The sequence below is a fragment of the Anastrepha obliqua genome, chromosome 3 (genome assembly GCF_027943255.1).
Source record: "Anastrepha obliqua isolate idAnaObli1 chromosome 3, idAnaObli1_1.0, whole genome shotgun sequence".
Lineage (NCBI taxonomy): Eukaryota > Metazoa > Arthropoda > Insecta > Diptera > Tephritidae > Anastrepha > Anastrepha obliqua.
In genome coordinates, this window is record NC_072894.1 from 20129675 (window position 1) to 20147175 (window position 17501).

The window sequence follows — 17501 nt, forward strand, 5'->3', positions numbered from 1 at the left end:
AGAAAACGGCTCATGCATGCAATGCAATTCGATTTTCACCATCCCTAAAGAGTTCTTGGTAGTGCATTTTTTCCACTATGGCTAAACATTTAGTGGTGTTGAAATGCGTGTTTTAGCTGCCACTGAAGAAGTGGTGGTAGCGAAATGCTTAGGAACAACAAAAATGTGACTCTTTCTTTCTTGGCAAGTCTAAGTGCGTTAAAGGTGTTGCAGCTAAGTGACCAAATGGGGGTGCAAATGGCTCTTGTTGATTGCTTCTGATATGAATAGAATTTTCTAAAGTCTCAAAAGCTGATGGAAATAAAAATGGTATTGTTAATATTTGTTTCCACAAACAAAACTTAGACTTAAGCGGAATATAAAGACAACTTGAATATTTATTTTTCTCTCTTCTTTTCTCTTTTTTTTTTCAGCATAAAAAATGGTTAAAATACAGTAAAGTGCACGAAAAACATTCCGTTGGATAAAAGTTGTGCTACAATCAACCAGAAAGTTTTTTCTTCAACTAAAATTTTTTTGGCTGAATATTTTATTTGAGAAGTTTCTACAATACATAGAACGTAAATAGAATACGCGAAAAATGCTGAATGTACGAGTATTCAGATGCAAATTAGAAAACTTACAGCAACAATGTCACGAAAAGGCAGCGAGTCGAGCCATGCATGAAAACGAGTTTTAAGTGAATATAAACTTGAAAATAAAGAGCAAAGAAAGAAAGAAACTTTTGAGTAAACAAAGGCAGCTATACGCTACTCTCAGAGTCATTGAGTTAAACGTCGACGCTGCAACAACCATTGGCAAGCGCTTGCTGAAAAGTAGAACAACGCCGAAAAGTATGCTTTAAATGCGATAAAGGTAGCGAAGTTAAATTCGTGGATGCAAGAAACCCTGCTAGGAAAATAAAAACCGCTACGGCAACAATAATACGAGCAAAAATAGCGACTCTCTACAAGCGAGCAGTAGCAAATGTCATATAAATGCACGCACATACATACATATGAATGCAAGTGGAAGTTGCTTTAAACCAGCAACCAACGAAGTAACGGAGTACAAGCAGCGAAGGCGGAACATTGCTGTATAATCGGCAGTGCGAACAACGCAAGTCCGTTGCTGATTGGTTGGTGGTTGTGGTGCACCAACACACAACCAAGTGGATGCGGATGCATTGCAGTCAGAATACTGCTTTTTATGGGTTCCACAACTGGAAAATTCAACCGTAAAATGTAGTGAAGTGCAGCCAGAAAAACGGCCACGATTTACAACTACAAATTTTTGCTTTTACTATTTTGCGAATTTTCAGGCGTTCAGCATAAAAGATGCAGACTCACTAAAATAAAACTAAAACAAAAAACAAAAATTACCAAATAAATAAATAAAAGACCATCAGCTGATAGAGTCGAATTTTTAGCAGTAAATACAGTTGGTCAATGTGCCACTCACCAGTTTGCCAACGATAAGCGTGCAGCATGCAACCTGCTTGTGCTGCTGTAGGTGTTGGTGAGGTTGCTGCTGCACTCACGCCCACACCTGCCATTTAGCGGCTTTGTGCCACCTCTGCAACAACAATAAAAAGCATACCACTTAACGTTCACGCTTTGCTGGCGCTGGAGCTGACCTTATTTCCCGTAGCGTTCATTTTCAAGCCAAAAGCAGAGTGCTAAGAAAATATATATTTTCGTTTTCGAAATTTCATTATTTGGCTTGCCATATTTCGCATAACAATTGCCGTAATTAAAAATCTGTGCATTCACGCGCAAACAAATTGGCAGGGGCAAAACAAAGGAGAGCAGAATAAAGCAGAGATAAAAGTGTAAAACTTTCTGTAAATTGGCTGAAACGACCTGACACGTTCGTGGTCAGTGATGTGTTAATAATATTCGCCGCTTGCGTGAAACGTGAAGAATTACAAGAGGAAAACAAAACCAGCGTGCAGTAAGAACAACAACAAGTATTCGTTGGCAGATAGCGAGACTAAAGAATCGATCATAATGTTGCCCACCAATGTAATGACATTCATGAAAAAGGTGAGTTTCTAACTGTTAAGCACTTTAGTGCTGCACTTTTCTTTCGGTGGACGCGCGCCGTTTGCTTAGAGAGCTCAAAAAAGGGCATGGATAATATAAATAATCTTTTTTTTTAATACTTTTAAATAATTTTACTTGCGAGAGATTTTCATAATTTGGATATATAAATTAAGGGGGGACCCTCATTTAGACGGTCGAAAAATGCATCATTTTTGGGAATTTTTTTCTCAGGTAAAATAACTTCAAACGTTTTGTAATTCATAAAGTACTTTAATAAATGTCTTGACTGTCTACAAAAATTTTCGGAGAAGAAAAAAAACATTTTAAGTATGGAAATATACACCTCGTCCATGGCACCTCATTCTATCTGTGTACATTCTAGCGCTCTGAATTTTTTTCTGAAATAAAAAAACCAAATTTTTTTTAAAACTTTAGGATAATACCTTCGATGTGACATTTTGATTTAAAAAAAAAATGTCGAAATTGATATTTTTTACCCAGTTTTATGTTAAAAGTGATTTTTCATGCATAAAAATTGACTTTAAAATTACAAAACAATATGAAAATCTTTTTTTTTAAAAAAACACTTAATGTCACATTGAAAACAATTTAATTATCTTTAAAATGAGCTATTGTAAAGCCTGATTGGTTCAATACAGCGTTCTTAATTGTGTACACAAAATCGAAAAATGATGTTTCGAGAAAAACGCGTTTAAAGTTTTGGATACAGGCGATCAGGCCACCCGTCGCGTCCTGTTAAAAATTTTGTCACTCCTTCAAAAATACAGATATCGACTTGAAATTTTGAAAGTATATTCTTAAATAGTTGTAGAATAGATTAAAATTATTTCCAAAAAATCGATTTTTTTGACCCGATAAATGAGGGTCCCCCCTTAAATTATTTAACGAAAAATTATTGCATAAAATTTGAGTAGCATCAAAAAAATTGCCTTCTTGAAGAATTTATTTTCGTGAAACATTAAATATTATTTACAAATGTTTTATTATAATATATGAAAACACATAACTCTGTAAGTCAAAAGCAAACTATTTCCAAGAATTAAGCAAGAATTAAAGGTGATGTAGATGTCTAATTTTCACGTCAGCCATCTTGAGCTACTAAATAAATACGCGATTCCCTCATGGAAAATATACTTTTTAACTGAAAGCAAATTAACAAAAAATATTCAATAGCATAGAAATGAAAGGCAAGTTAGCAGGCAATGCTATTTTTTTCGTGCCTCAAAACGTGGGCAAAAGGTAGTGTTCAGTTTTTCCATGTCCCAAAAGGCACAATGAAAATAAAATATTCGATCAAATCGTGCGGTACTTCATTGAAACCAGGCGAAAAAGTTTGCGTATATCACTTTTTGGCAACAAATCTCGAGATCGGTTGAAATCAAAGGGATCGAGTTGGAAGAAGATTGTCTCATCTTACAGAGCGAGAGAAGAAAAGAAGGTGTTGAGAGGATTCCACCTCGTCAAAAAAAAAGAAGCTCTCCTGCTCTCCTCTGGCAAAGATTTAGACATCTGGGCTCTCATTTTCTCGCTACACCTGCGGCTCCAAATATCACCAATTTGGTGAAGTTCATCAGTAGCTTGTTGCGACTAATTACTAACGCAAATCAGCCACCATCGGCGCCGTCGTAAAATGCATGGTCATCATCGCTCCTAATCCCAAGGCCCCTTCTTCCTTCCCTTCTCATTTCTCCTCTCCCCTGTATGGCATCACAACGGACGAATTTTAAATATTGGTCCAAGTGTGCCCTAAGCTAGGGCAGCCATTTAACCTAACCTAACCTACAGAGCAACTTGTGAAACTGGACAAAATCAAATGCATGCCGCAATGTCAATCTGTGGTAAGTTGAGTATTCTTTCAAGTGCTACCGTAGGATAAGTTTTAATATCCCCTGTCGTTCAGGGTGTATGAAGACGCTGAATACTTTCCATTGCTGTTTTTCTCAATGCAGTCCACCACACTAGAGCACCATAGAGTAATATTGGCTTTACTACAGCTGAGTAACACCAATACATTATTGAAGGAGATAGACCCCATGTAACTCCCAGCATTCTTTTACATCCACGCAGTGCGTTACTGGCATTTTTTTCCTCTCCATGTGCTTCCATGATAGTTTGCTATCCAGAATTACTCTAGTAAAAAGTATTACGTGCGCCAATAAGTTCCCGCTGTTTGTCAATAGATGCCGCCAGCAGTGTGTGCTAGGCGATTCTAACATAACCTAAGCGTCATTAAACAAGCTTAGACATATGGTAAGCAAACTACTTCGACACATTAGTGATTTTGTTTTGGTATCTTATACGTTTGGTTTTGTGAAAATGCTAGATTTTGTGCCGAGTAATAGTCATTTGCGGGAAATGTTTATTTTCCTCTTTCATTTGAAAAAAACGCAATGAGAGCTACAAAAAGTTTATGGAGATGCTGCTTTAAGTGAAGTAACGTGCCGAGATTGGTTCCGTCATTTCAAAGACGGTGATTTTAATGTTGACGACCGTCCGCTTGATGGAAGGCCAAAAACCTTCGAAGACGCTGCATTGGAGGCATTGCTCAATGAGAATCCGTGTCAAATGCAAGACGAGTTTGCTTCAGTATTAGGAGTTACCCGTCCATTTCCAAGCGATTTCATGCTTTGGGAATGATTCAAAAACAGGAGACTTTGGTTCCTTATGAGTTAAAACCAAGGGATGTAGAACGTCCTTTTTCGCCTGTGAATAACTGCTTCAGCGGCAAAAAAGGAAGGGTTTTCTTCATCGCATCGGGACGAGTGATGAAAAATGGATTCATTACAGCAATCCAAAGAAAAGAAAGTCATGGGGACTGCCCGGGCATGCTTCTACGTCGTCGCCGCGGCCGAATATTCACGCTGCGAAGGTTATGCTATGTATTTGGTGGGACCAAGTTGGTTTTATTTATTATGAACTGCTAAAACCAAGCGAAACCATCACTGTGGATCGGTATCGACTTGAATTGATGTGATTGAGCCGAGTACTGCGCGAGAAGCGGTCGCAATATGCGGAGAGGCATGCAAAAATATATCTACAGCATGACAACGCCTAGCCTCACTTTGCCAAACCCGTTAAAACCTACCTGGAAATACTGAAATGGGAAATCCTACCCCATCCGCCAAATTATCGAGATATTGTGTCCAGAAGGATGGGAAAAAGTATGATAGTAGCCAGCGATGGGCAATACTTTCAATGATTCACTTGTAACCATTTTTCAGAATAAAGTTGTATTTTCATCAAAAACAAAAACAGCGAGAACTTAGTTGCGCACCTAATGTCATATCCGTTTTAACGACGTTGATCCCCGAACCTGTCTGAGTTGTCCATTTATGCACTGGGACGAGTTTATTATTCATTTAGTCGCACAGGGTGTCTAGGTATTTGCCTGTTACTACTATAGCTATGTAATCTGTATTTCTCGTACTCGAGAGCTTTCTCTACATATAGCTAACACTAGTGAGTGTAACGCATGGATTTGCGTTTAGTATAAGCGTGTTGTGCCTTAGACATAAAGTTTGACAACCTATTTTCTCTAATGTGGGTGTCGAGGATTTTCTCAAGCGTTTTCGGAAGGAATGAGCTCAAACTGATGGGCCTATATTCCTTTGATAGTAAGGAGTTGATTATACCTGCTTTCGGTATAAACGCAACTCTTGCTTCTCTCCAGAGTATTGGCACACAGTTAAACCTCAGCCATCCTGTGTATATCGCTTTTAGCTATGGTACCAACAAATTGCCCATCCTTAGGAGCATGGCAGGAAAAATTTCCTGGTGATTTAAATGGGTGAAAAGTGTGTATTGTCCATTCAATTTTAGGTTCATACTCATCATAAATTTTTATAATTTTTTGTTTTTTTTATTAGTCATAATGATAACGGATGCCATATGCGGTTGCATAAGGTGTGACTGAATCATAAGTAATTTTTGAATCATTATCAAAATTACTTAAAAATTTATTTCGGATATCACTGAAAGGGTTGTACCATATTTTTTTAAATTAATAATTGATCTATTAAATATGTTAAGTGATGAAGTTTCCAACAAACTTTAAATAAAATATTCATTCAAAAACAGTATATATTTTTTCGAACAAATTTTATACCATCAATCACCAATTAGCTCAGTTTTCTCTAGCGTCCAAACAAATGGAAATGAATGTTTTTCGAGTAATAATAATAATAAAGTATTCAAAGAAAAAAGAAACATATCCAACTCCAAACAAAAATATTAGGATGGAAAGGAATTAAGAAAACCATAAACAAAAATTTAAAAGTTTTCTCTTATTTCCCCCTACCCGGCATTGTGATTAATGTGCTTCAGTAGCTAAAAGGTTTAAGAAAGGAAAAGCCCAGCCGAGCACTGGCACTATTTGCCAACACGACGAAAATTAACGAAAAAAGGGTTTGGTTAAATGTTTGCGTTTGAGCAGCCCAACTGCGCTAAGTAAAATTAACATTTCTGAAATTTTCCTTGCCTTTGTCTTGTTTTTTAACTTTAAAAGTTTCTCATTAGCTAGCGAAAAATGAAGTCAAAAGAAAAACGGAAAAGGCTAGTACGCCTGCCATTTGCCACCATCAGCTTGAAGTTTTGCCTTTAAAATTGTCCTTCAGGGCTCAGTGGCCACTGTAATAACACCGTGCGACACTAAAAGTTATCCAGCAGAAATTTGATATGCACGTGAAACTGTAGACTTTATATCGAAATGTGGCATAGGCAGTTTCGATAAAAGACATTAAAACTTGAAAGCAGCAAATTAAAAAAAAATTGTTTTAAATGCTTTTACTCAATCCATGATGATAATTTGGATATCAAAGGAAAGAAGATATATCCAGCTATTCCAAAAAAAATGTTGATTGCCTTTCGTCAGAATGCACTTTTAAAAATGTATCTTTAAATATCTCTGAAATTTGCTAATGAAGTAATTTGAAACAAAAATATATATACATATACATATGTATGTAGGTATATACAAATGTATGTGTTGTAATACATGAATAAACAGCTCCATTCGAATTTATTAGAACCTCTAGCATACTTAATCACAAATATACTTTGAATCACCTAAACCACGCTCGTGTCGCCTGTTCTACTTGATCGCAAAGCCTCAGGCACTAGAGCTTAAATTATTAATCAAATTTACCTATGAATGGAGACAGATCACATTCCATTCTTACGAAGTATTTATATGTCACAGAATTTTGAGGCATCTGCCAAATATTCGAAAATTGAAGTTAGATTGCCTAGTGAAGGTGTCTCGTTGGATTTATTAAAAAACGAAGTTCCAATGTGCTTCGAATTTAAAGGTGGACGAAATACTAAATTTATGCTTTTATTATTATGGCCGAAATGGACGAATGGGTTGCTGTGCGACTACCGTTCGAAAGTGTGTGGACTTAGGTCTGCGTGCATGAAAGAGAAAATTATAGAAAAAGTTTTTTTCTAAAAGCGGTCGCCTCTCCGCAGGAAACGGCAAGCCTCTGGGTGTATTCATGCCCTGGAAAAGCTCTACATAAAAAAATCATTTGCCATTCAGAGTCGGCTTAGTACAACAACTTGAAGACCCATACCAAAAATAGGAAAAGTAGGCTGAAAGTGTCCTCTGTCCCGAAGGAGGACTTCCTCCTCAGATGGAGGACTCTGGTGGTGCGAATTCAAGTCTCGATGCAAGATAGAAATTTTTGTCGCTAAGGGAATATTTATTTACGATTTAGCTGATGTGCCTATGAGCTGTATATTCTCTATGCCGAAGGTAATGTATGCGTACCGCTCTGAACATATCACTAAAGTAAGGACATTCTTCATTACTACCATAGACAACTTCGACGTCGTATGGCAAGTCTGCGAAACAAACTTCCTGATAATTAGTCACACCTGAGATTGCCTCTACTGGAGATTGAAGAGCTGGGCTGACTAACTGCGCTGATTAGTTGGAATTGATCGGCAATTTCAAATTTGGTCCCTTCATAAGTAATTATCGCGAACGATACTTGTCTTCCGCGAGCGTAGAGAAGTTCCCGGGCTGGTATTCCTTACACATGTGACTTGATGCTTCGCCCAACAGTCGTCAAGTGCTTTATTTTTATCCGAATATATGATTTTGTGGAAGTTTAAGGTGAAGAGCGCAGTATCTCTTAAAACTGCAATTTTTAATGCAACATTTCTTCGCGGGTTATAAAATTTATTCTGCTTGCATTTTGGAATTCGACTCAGTTATAATAAGTAAAATCTCTTTTTCTACTGATACTGTCAATATGTAAATATATTCATAAACATATTTATCGCCGTTCAGCTATTTTGCATACCCGTATCTACAAATATAGTACTTAGATGGGATATTTCATTGTCAAAATCAATCGCTTCTAAATATTATTACATAGTTTTTAGTGACCATAAGAATATTATTTACATACTTTTTAGGAGCGGTTCTTATGAAACCGCCTCAGCGTGCATATGGCCCACAACTCTTATGTCTTCTTTTCACTGCCACTACCAGAAGTAAATTATTAGTAACTAGAAAGCTACCTGTATTAGGCATAATCGGCTTTGAATTGACTGTTTTGGACAACAACAAGCCGAACAGTTTATTATCGCTTCAAATGGGCGCGAAAATTTAGGCAAACCTGCACAGTGTACCAAACGAACCAAAATATCTACGTTGTGACCCCAGTAAACTTATAATTCAGATACAAATGTCTGTCTCTTTAAGAAGATGGAAAATTAATTTTTATTTTTCTTATAAGATATGAAAAAACCTGTAGTGGTACTTAAATGCACAAAGCGAAGATTCCAGCTCAATTCGTATTGTGACCAAAGTATTGGAAATTCATTCAGTAGCTTTTCAAGCAATCGATACTTTTAAAGTAATTTCGTTACAACTGCATCCAGAGGTAGCTAGATGCGGGATAATAATAAGGCACATACACCTTACAGTGAGGGAGCAGCTCCCCCCCAAACACCTGTCAATGAAGTGTGTGCAATATTCTATGTCCTCCTACATTTCCCCTCTGGATGCTTTAACTAATTTTTATAAAATATTTAAATATCCCATCGCCTTTTTTTTCAAACAAAAATGTAGAAGTGTATTCGCTCAAGTTCAAGCGAATTGGTCAATATGTTGGCAAATTCCCGCGGACGATCGTTAAAACCAATCACTCGTTTAAAAGTTACGTATACGCCCTGATGCCATGCTACTGCTTAACTTCGTCTGTGTGCTACGCCTAAAAATGCCATTCAAACTTTTATTTACACGGGCATGAATAACACGAAAAAATAAAATAAATATATAATAAAAAAAGTTCTGCTAAAAGAGCGAATTACTTACTTGGAAAGTAAGATTATTGTCTTCTTATTATATTCATGAGAGTGGGAGTGTGCGCGCCAAACTTTGGCAATATTGTCAATATTGCATAATTTGAATGACAAAGGCGACAGAAAAAATGAAAAAATAAACATAGAACAGAGCAGCATTTCGCAGGAGTTCAGAAAATTATTTTGCTTGTAAGTACATCCATCTGCACACAAACAACAACTTTGGACATAATAAATCGATGAAATTGTGAATTTATGCAGTTCGCTCAGTGGAGTCCTTTAAAAGCATGAGCGTTTGAAAATACACGAAGTTCTCAAAGAAAAACACAAGCTGGAGGACACACATGCGCACATATTTATGTAGATATGTATGTGCGTATATATTGCAAGGGGGCGGCTTGCCTTAGATGCGAAACCGTTTTAGTTGCTGTGTATTTGAAGTATTAGCGAAATTGGATTTACAAAGAAGCCGCGGGCCAATGCAGCTGGCTAGTTTTCAAAATTGCATGGCACGTCAGCAAGTCAACCGAGAATATTCATAAGCGTCTATGTGCTTTTTATATCTTATGGCTTTAATTTAATTCTCGCAGACACATCTCATAATGTTTTACTTTCTAGGTTTAGCTACATAATTATTATGTTAGAATTGTTCTACTTTTTAAAATTGTTGAAGAAGTAAATGTAGCTTAGAATTATTAATACCAAGTGACAATTTAAATTCAGTAATGATATTGAATAGGGTGCCACCAGAAGAAAATATAAGTAAATAAGTGCCCACTTACAACATCGATGAGCGTTAATCTGTTTAAATTTGTTTGCTTTAAGTGAGCAATTCTTGTACATCTCATAACGTTTGGCTTTCTCAGCTTAGCTAGAAAAGCTTCATCACGGGATAGCCACCTTTTTCGAATTAATGGAAAATTTAATCAAATTTAAAAAAATGACTATCAACCATATTTTTGAATTGAGTAGCCACCTAAATAAAATATTGTAAGCTAACCAACATTCTAGGAAGCTGAAAATCTGTTCAGAAATACTTTTACACAGTGTTGCCATATTTTTCAAATTATTTGGAAGCTGAATAAAATATTTACAAATAGCTATCAAACACGCATTTGACTAGAGTTGCCACGTAAATAAGTTGCCAGAAATTTTTTTAACAGGGTTGCCATATTTTCCAAATTATTTGTAATTATTACAGAATGACTGTTACGCATGCTTTAGAATAGAGCTGCCTCTTAAATAAAATGTGGTAAGCTAGCAAGCGTTCTAGAAAGCTAAAAGTCTATTCAGAAATATTAATGAGAGGGTTCGCCACCTTTTTCAAATTATTTGGAAGTTAAATGAAAAAATAAAAGAGTGGTCATCAAACACTGCTTTGACCACTTAAATAAGTTTTCAGATATACTTTTGAACAGGGTTGCCACATTTTCCAAATTATTTGAAAATTAAATGAAATATTTCAGAATGACTATAAAACATGCTATTGAACAGAGTTGCCATCTGAATATGTTGCCAGAAATATTTTTGAACAGGGTTACCACATTTTCCAAATTGTTTGAAAAGTAAATAAAATATTACAGATTGATTGTAAAACATGCTTTTGCATAGAGTTGCGATTTTATATTCTTATTTTTAGACTTTATATGTACTTTATATGTCACTTACATATAATGCTTAATTTTCTGGAAAGGTGAGAAACTTCTCGGAAATATTTTTGAGCGGGCTGCACACTTTTTGAATTTGGTTATTTATTAAATATTAATTATTTAAATATCTAAAATTAAAACTGCAACTATTTGAATTCAAAAATACATTGGAATAGGTTTGCCACCTAAAAGGAATGTGATAAACCTGTTTGGAAAATTTATATATTTTTGATTCCACATATTATTATTTTTATTTTATCCATACGATTTATTTTTTGCAATTTATTATTTTCTGAAATTATTTAAGTAGATATCATCCCTGAAATCGTTCACATTAGGTTGCTAAATGTTTCAAATTATTGAAGAAGTGAATAAAATATACCAATAAGGGCATAAAGGCTCTTATGCCAGTATTATTTACTTATGAATAGAGTTGCCACCTCTTTCAAATATTTTTTTACTATAGAAACTAAACTAACCAAAAACTAGCTCATATCTATCTGGTAATTACTCCAAAGTTCAAGCGATATTTTGCACCCCGCGCTCGTTATTGATAGTCTCGAAATTAGTCAGAGAATACCTCACTTCTCTCACGTCTGCAACCGAATATGTAGTTCGATATTACGCTCATTTGGATTCTTTGTCATAGTGACATAGTGAGCGGAAAACTAATGTATGAATGACCCCGCTAAACCAGGATCCTCGAGGCAGTTACCCCACGAAATGGAGAATTGGGGTACCCTCAAAAACCCGTGGTATACTCCTGGAAAAGTTGGTTTCATATAAATCCAGGAGCGCAAACACGCAAAGTCGCAAAATTCTTCTAGCTACGAGTGAATCGAAGGGCTCTAGCGAACTTCTAAGGCTAAAAAAGCCTCGGATCTCGAATTTTATAGGTGCCTTAGCTGACACTCGAGATTAGGTAAGACTTTTCATTGATTCGAGTCCTTTTTGAAGTAGCTGTTTGGATGATGAGGTGGAATCACCTCTTCACTTTCTTTTGAGTTGTCTTGCTCTCCTCGGGTTGCGATACAGTTTTCCTAGCTCTTCCTTTTTTGCTACATCTGGGGAAATGGCCGATTTAGTTATTGCACACCGGATGAATTTCATCTGTAGCTTGAAGCGGTTAACGCAAATACAAATAGCTACCGTTCGGTCTTCAATCTTCTTAGGGAAAGCCTCCCTGCCTTTTCCGCTTCTGCTCTGTTCTCTCCTTCTGGTTTTTTTTTCGTCAAAGTAGGCTCTTGCATACGCAGTCATTTAACCTAACCTAGATTAGATTAGATTTGTGGCGAGCTAGACAAGCCCAAGCACTCAGTGAGGAAGACCATTGTGCTACACTTAAATATTTTTCATGGGAAATAATAGGGAGACAAAATAAATACAATATGGAAGGTAAGACGGAAAAATTGCAGTACTTCGCCAGCCAACTTCCTGTCTGGTTCTGAGTCTGATTCTAGAAACCGCCGGACAACTACAGGGAAAATGCTCTGCAGTATTCTCATTAACAAGACACAATAGACATAAGGGGTCACCAGTGATTCCCATGGTAGCCATTTACTGATCGCAGGCCTTGTGCCCTGTGATTACAACCACCAGTACTCTCGGGCCCTTCCTCCTAAGTTTTAGGAAACAGGTCGCTAATTTCAGGTTTGGTTCTTTCACCAAGCACTGAGCTACTCTGCAGGAGCCCAACTCAGCCCAATATCTTCTATGGGTGGACCACTATCAATCAATGTAGAATTGACTCCTAGAAAGGGTTCAGTGCCTAGTGGCATGATTGTAGAGACTGCAATAGCCGGTTTATCAGCCAAATCGTTCCCCGTAATACCACAATGTCCAGGCACCCTAATAAGAGAAGCTTTGTTGCGCTTTGCAAAACTATTCAGTTTTGTCTTACATTTACCGACTAAATTCGAATAGCAGTGTGGCTTAGCAAATACTCTGGGTGCAGCTTGACTGTCACCACATATTCCAATGCACCGCCAATTCTTCTCAATTAGCCACTATGTTACATTCAAAATGGCATGGGCTTCCGCTAAGAATACAACTGCTATCAGTACTATAGCATTGTGCATAACACCCGTTAGTAGGTTCTCTGGACGTAGTCATTGATCTCTAACTGGAACCAACACATCAAACTTCCTACCAAAGCGAACGTAAGGCACCAGATTGTCCGCTGGCATCGGGAACACTATGCACCGCTACAAGAACAGGTGGCATATCTGGCAGTGGCCAGTGTTTTCTTCGTTTTCTCCACACTCCGCTTAACTTCTGCCCATACGTCGCCTTCATCGCTTCCTTTCGAATTTAAAGAAATATAGTAAAGAGTGCAAACTCACCTAACCTAACCTAAAGCTATCTCGATTCCGTTAACCGGTTACAAACAGTCGTTATGTAAAAAACATTTGATACCATTTATATGTCATGCTAAAAAAAAAGTGAAGACGCTGTATCGCACCTTCAATGAATTGCAAAAGCAGCATCGTCGATTGCCGTAAAACATCTGCAAATACAATGCACTGACTCCCAAAGACGGGTCTCACGTGCAGTATTCGATAAACATGAAAATGTGAACACAATTAAGCTTTGAAATTCCCGTAATTGACTTACATTCAAGTTTAATTAACAACTTACACATGTGCATTAGTTGCGTGAGTGACCACGTTCCCAGCGGTAATGCAAACAACACAGCCGCATGCGTTTGCTCGCGTGCAAATAAACAGCAGGGCGTATATGTAACATTTCGCTTGTACACAGTAATGTTTGCATAAGTATATGTGTATGTACGAGTATAAATAGGTTCTGTGCGCAACTGCGCTGTGTTGGTATTTATGTGCAACTGCTGCCCATTCATTTTGTTTTGCAAAATGTTTATTAGAATGGGTCACAAAAAAGTTCGAAAAACTCACAACCTATTTGAAAATTTAAAAACCAATTTACCAGCAATTTTCTCTTCCAAAAATTCGATATGAAGTGAAAAAAATTATGATAAAACAATTATTTTTCCGGTCACAAAATAACTAATAAAAATTTGTTTCGTTAATTCTTTCAAATATTTTTGTTCATTTTTTTCTGATTTGAGATACTTCCCTCATAAGCATTCAACAAAAAAATTTGTTTTCAGCCCTCAAATGCCAAATTGATAAGAAAAAAGTGTATTTGCAGGTATTAAAAATAAATTAAAATAAATCATTGGAGCGTAGACTTTTTTTAGGTGTATGGCCGAACTCCTCCTTCTATTTGTGGGGTGCGTCTTGATGTTGTTCCACAAATGGAGGGACCTACAGTTCGAAGCCGACTCCGAATGGTACATATTTTATTATGAGGAACAAAAATACATTTCGAGGTTTCTCATTGCCTGCCGAGGGCAACCGCTATTAAAAAAACTTTTTTAATTTTCTGTTTGCAGGCAATAGGGAAGCCTAAATAAATATTTTTTATTTAGTATCTGTAATTTTTTCTTTTTTATAATACTCGCCCCGTAATACTTCAAAAAGGAATAGTATTTTCACTTTTTTTTTTTATGGACAGCGATCCGACCTAATTCTTACACTCAGCATTAACTGCCGCATTCACTCTTACGTATGTATATGCGTGTGTGTAAGTTTGACCATGCACATTTTACTATTGACTTTGCTACTTTCTTTCGAAAAAAAAATAAAATAAAACAAGAAATAGCAGCTCTGGCACAGCTACAGCAGCTCAATAAAACAAATATATTAAAACTACCCTTACTACAGCTACACACTCATTTTGTGCTGCTGCAGTTGAAGTTTTAAATTGGGCAACACTTAAGTTGCTCCAGCAGAGTTTATTACAATTATTTCACAGAATTAAGGAACTGCTGAATTCGGTCGAGGCCGAACTTTATATACCTGCGCACTTTTTAGTGAGATTTAATTTGGACTGGCTGTTAGTTTTTGGAGGCAAAAAAACTCATAGATAATTAGAGTTATAGCTCGTGGCATTAAATGGAGTCTTTATAGTCTACCACTAATCTTTCTTTTCGATATCCTGTGATTTCCAGCGGATGTACGAATTCTGGCGTGACTTTTCCTCCCCTACCAAACTCCAAAAGTATGGACCCAGCCTACGTTTTCCTAACGGACCTTACTTTGATTGACTCATCAGTCGTAATCTTCGGGCGCAAGTGCTTTAGAACGTTTGCATAACTATGACCTTCTCCGGGTTTTATCAGAACAGCTTTTATCTTTACGAGTTGTATTCGTGGCTTGCTCCTTGGGTTTTTTCTACGTCTTCTTTTGGTTGCCTCTCTTAGTCTGCCAGCCCTCAACTCCTTTTCTAAGGGGCCTTTTTTGTTCCCGCCAGGTCCATTTGTCCTGGCTTTCTTGCAACTCTAAGGCACAGCCTTGACTTGCCGTTCGCTTCGGGTTTGTCATCGCAGAGGTGGTAGTATCTATTATTTGCTGCATGACAGTTTTCTTTCTGGATTTTGAGAACGCCCTCCCGTTTTCTGCTGCCTTCCACGAACGTCTTTAATTCAGCGTTACATCCAGCAGCTCAGCCATTTTTGAAACTCCAGCTTTGACTTCGTTGCCAGTGTTCTTTTGACGTCTGAACAACTACGCATATACCTCATCATCAGCTTGCATTGGGAGATCGCATCTTTCTCCAACTTTCTCATGTTTTTTATTAGCTCAAACCGATGAGACATTTCAATTGCATCGATTGACGTGCTCTATTTTGTGGTGATCGTTTCTGTGTTGCCATTCGCTAGAATGAGAGTGACGAGCATCCTGCCGCTGCAAGAGTGCTGGTTGAGGTATACTGTGCTGGTTTTAGCCCTCCAATAGCTGTGCTGGAGACAACCTTCATCTGAATGATAATGTTACTGTGCACGTTGCCTTTTGCGGGACTATCAGCTTTGCCATTTTTGAACGCAGTGCGGGCTGGTCCACTTCCAGCTGCATTCAAAATTAGTGCGTTCTTTGCCGACGGTGATCTTAGCAATAAGCTACTTCTTCTGAACGCTGCATCCACGTTGCCATTTCGGCCATCTCTGCTCCTTTTTCTGTTTTTTGCCCGCTGGTTTGTTTTTGATTTTGGGTATTCATAATCAATTCTTTGGGGTCTCGACTTCCGGTTGCATCCCCATGGTTATCTATGCAAGTAGGGAGGCTATGCGAGGTTTGACTCTACGCTTCATAGGCAATAGAATTCAAGGCCAGGAAAAGAAGTAGTCAGGATTTCTCAACTGAGTCTGCACCACCAACTTAATGGTGACGTATAAGGATTGTACGCGAAGGCTTTGCCTATCAGCCATTTCGTTGAGGTGTCACTCTCCTGTACTGAGATGATAAAATATTGATTTCACCACCCCATAGACTACATAATCTTAAATATTTTCCAGTATACCGTAGTCAGCATCTTACGGGTCTTGATCATAATGAGCTTTACAGTCCTGCCGCTGGAGGAACTAGGGGTATATAAGGGCTTTTGAGTCGGGCCCCTTCCTCTCCTATCGGATTTTAGTCGCCTCTTACGACAGGCATGCCTTACCGCGGATATATTATTTTACCCGACCTGCTGATGGTAATGGAGGTGATTGCGAGTCGTCTTATGATCGCAGTTAATTTTTTCCTCTGATTAACGGTTGGCTTGGCCACCATTCTCCTTCAAAAGTGATTTGAGACATTCTTCAGACATTTGAATTCAGAAGGTCTTCCGCCGCGGAACGTGTCATCGACGTCAAAGTCGCCATTTTTGAACTTTGCAAACCATTTCCGTGCTGTACACTCGCCTATGGCACCTTCTCCATACCTGTCGCAAATGTCCCGGGCTGCTTCGGCAGCTTTTTAACCTCGATAAAAGAGCAGATGTCGAAAATAGTGATTTTTCCCTCCTGGGTATTCTATTTTTAAGCCTCAGAGCTCATGAAAAACTATTATTTTATTTTTATTATTTACACCCTTTTTGGGTGTTTGGACGAGCTCCTCCTCCTATTTGTGGTGTGCGTCTTTATATTGTTCCACAAATGGAGGGACCTACAGTTTCAAGCCAACTCCGAACGTCAGATATTTTTATGAGGACCTTTTTCAGGGCAGAAATACACCCGGAGGTTTGCCATTGCCTGCCGAGTGGCGACCGCTATTGGAAAAAAATTTTTCTTAATTTTGGTGTTTCACTGAGATTCGAACCTACGTTCTCTCTGAACTTCGAATGGTAGTCACGCACCAACCCATTCGGCTACGGCGGCCGAAAAAAAAAATAAAAAATTAAATTGCTCAAAACTACAACTAACATAGTTTTATGGAGCAAAAAGCGTTCTATGAAATGATTACTTAAATTATATAAAATAGAATAAAAGAGAAATTATAAAAACGCTATGGACTTATTCCCCAACCCAATAAAAATTCCAGCGTGTTGCCGTTATATGAAAGCAACTAACACAAAGTTGTAAACAAGTGTAGCAAAACCAAGATTTTTTTGCATATGGACGAGAAATAGTAGTTCATTATTCACCCTATCTTTA

The 17501-nt window shown here is 37.6% G+C and overlaps 1 protein-coding gene across 1 annotated transcript in view; it reads left to right on the forward strand.

Annotated features, from left to right (window-relative positions):
• The first annotated feature begins 1969 nt into the window (after window positions 1-1969).
• Window positions 1970-17501, forward strand: part of LOC129242513 (regulating synaptic membrane exocytosis protein 2) — a 250808-nt gene continuing 235276 nt past the window's right edge. Inside the window, exon 1 of the mRNA XM_054879192.1 lies at window positions 1970-2024. Within this exon, the coding sequence (XP_054735167.1) occupies window positions 1989-2024 (36 nt within the window). The 5' untranslated portion in view covers window positions 1970-1988. The remainder of the gene's footprint in view (window positions 2025-17501) is intronic.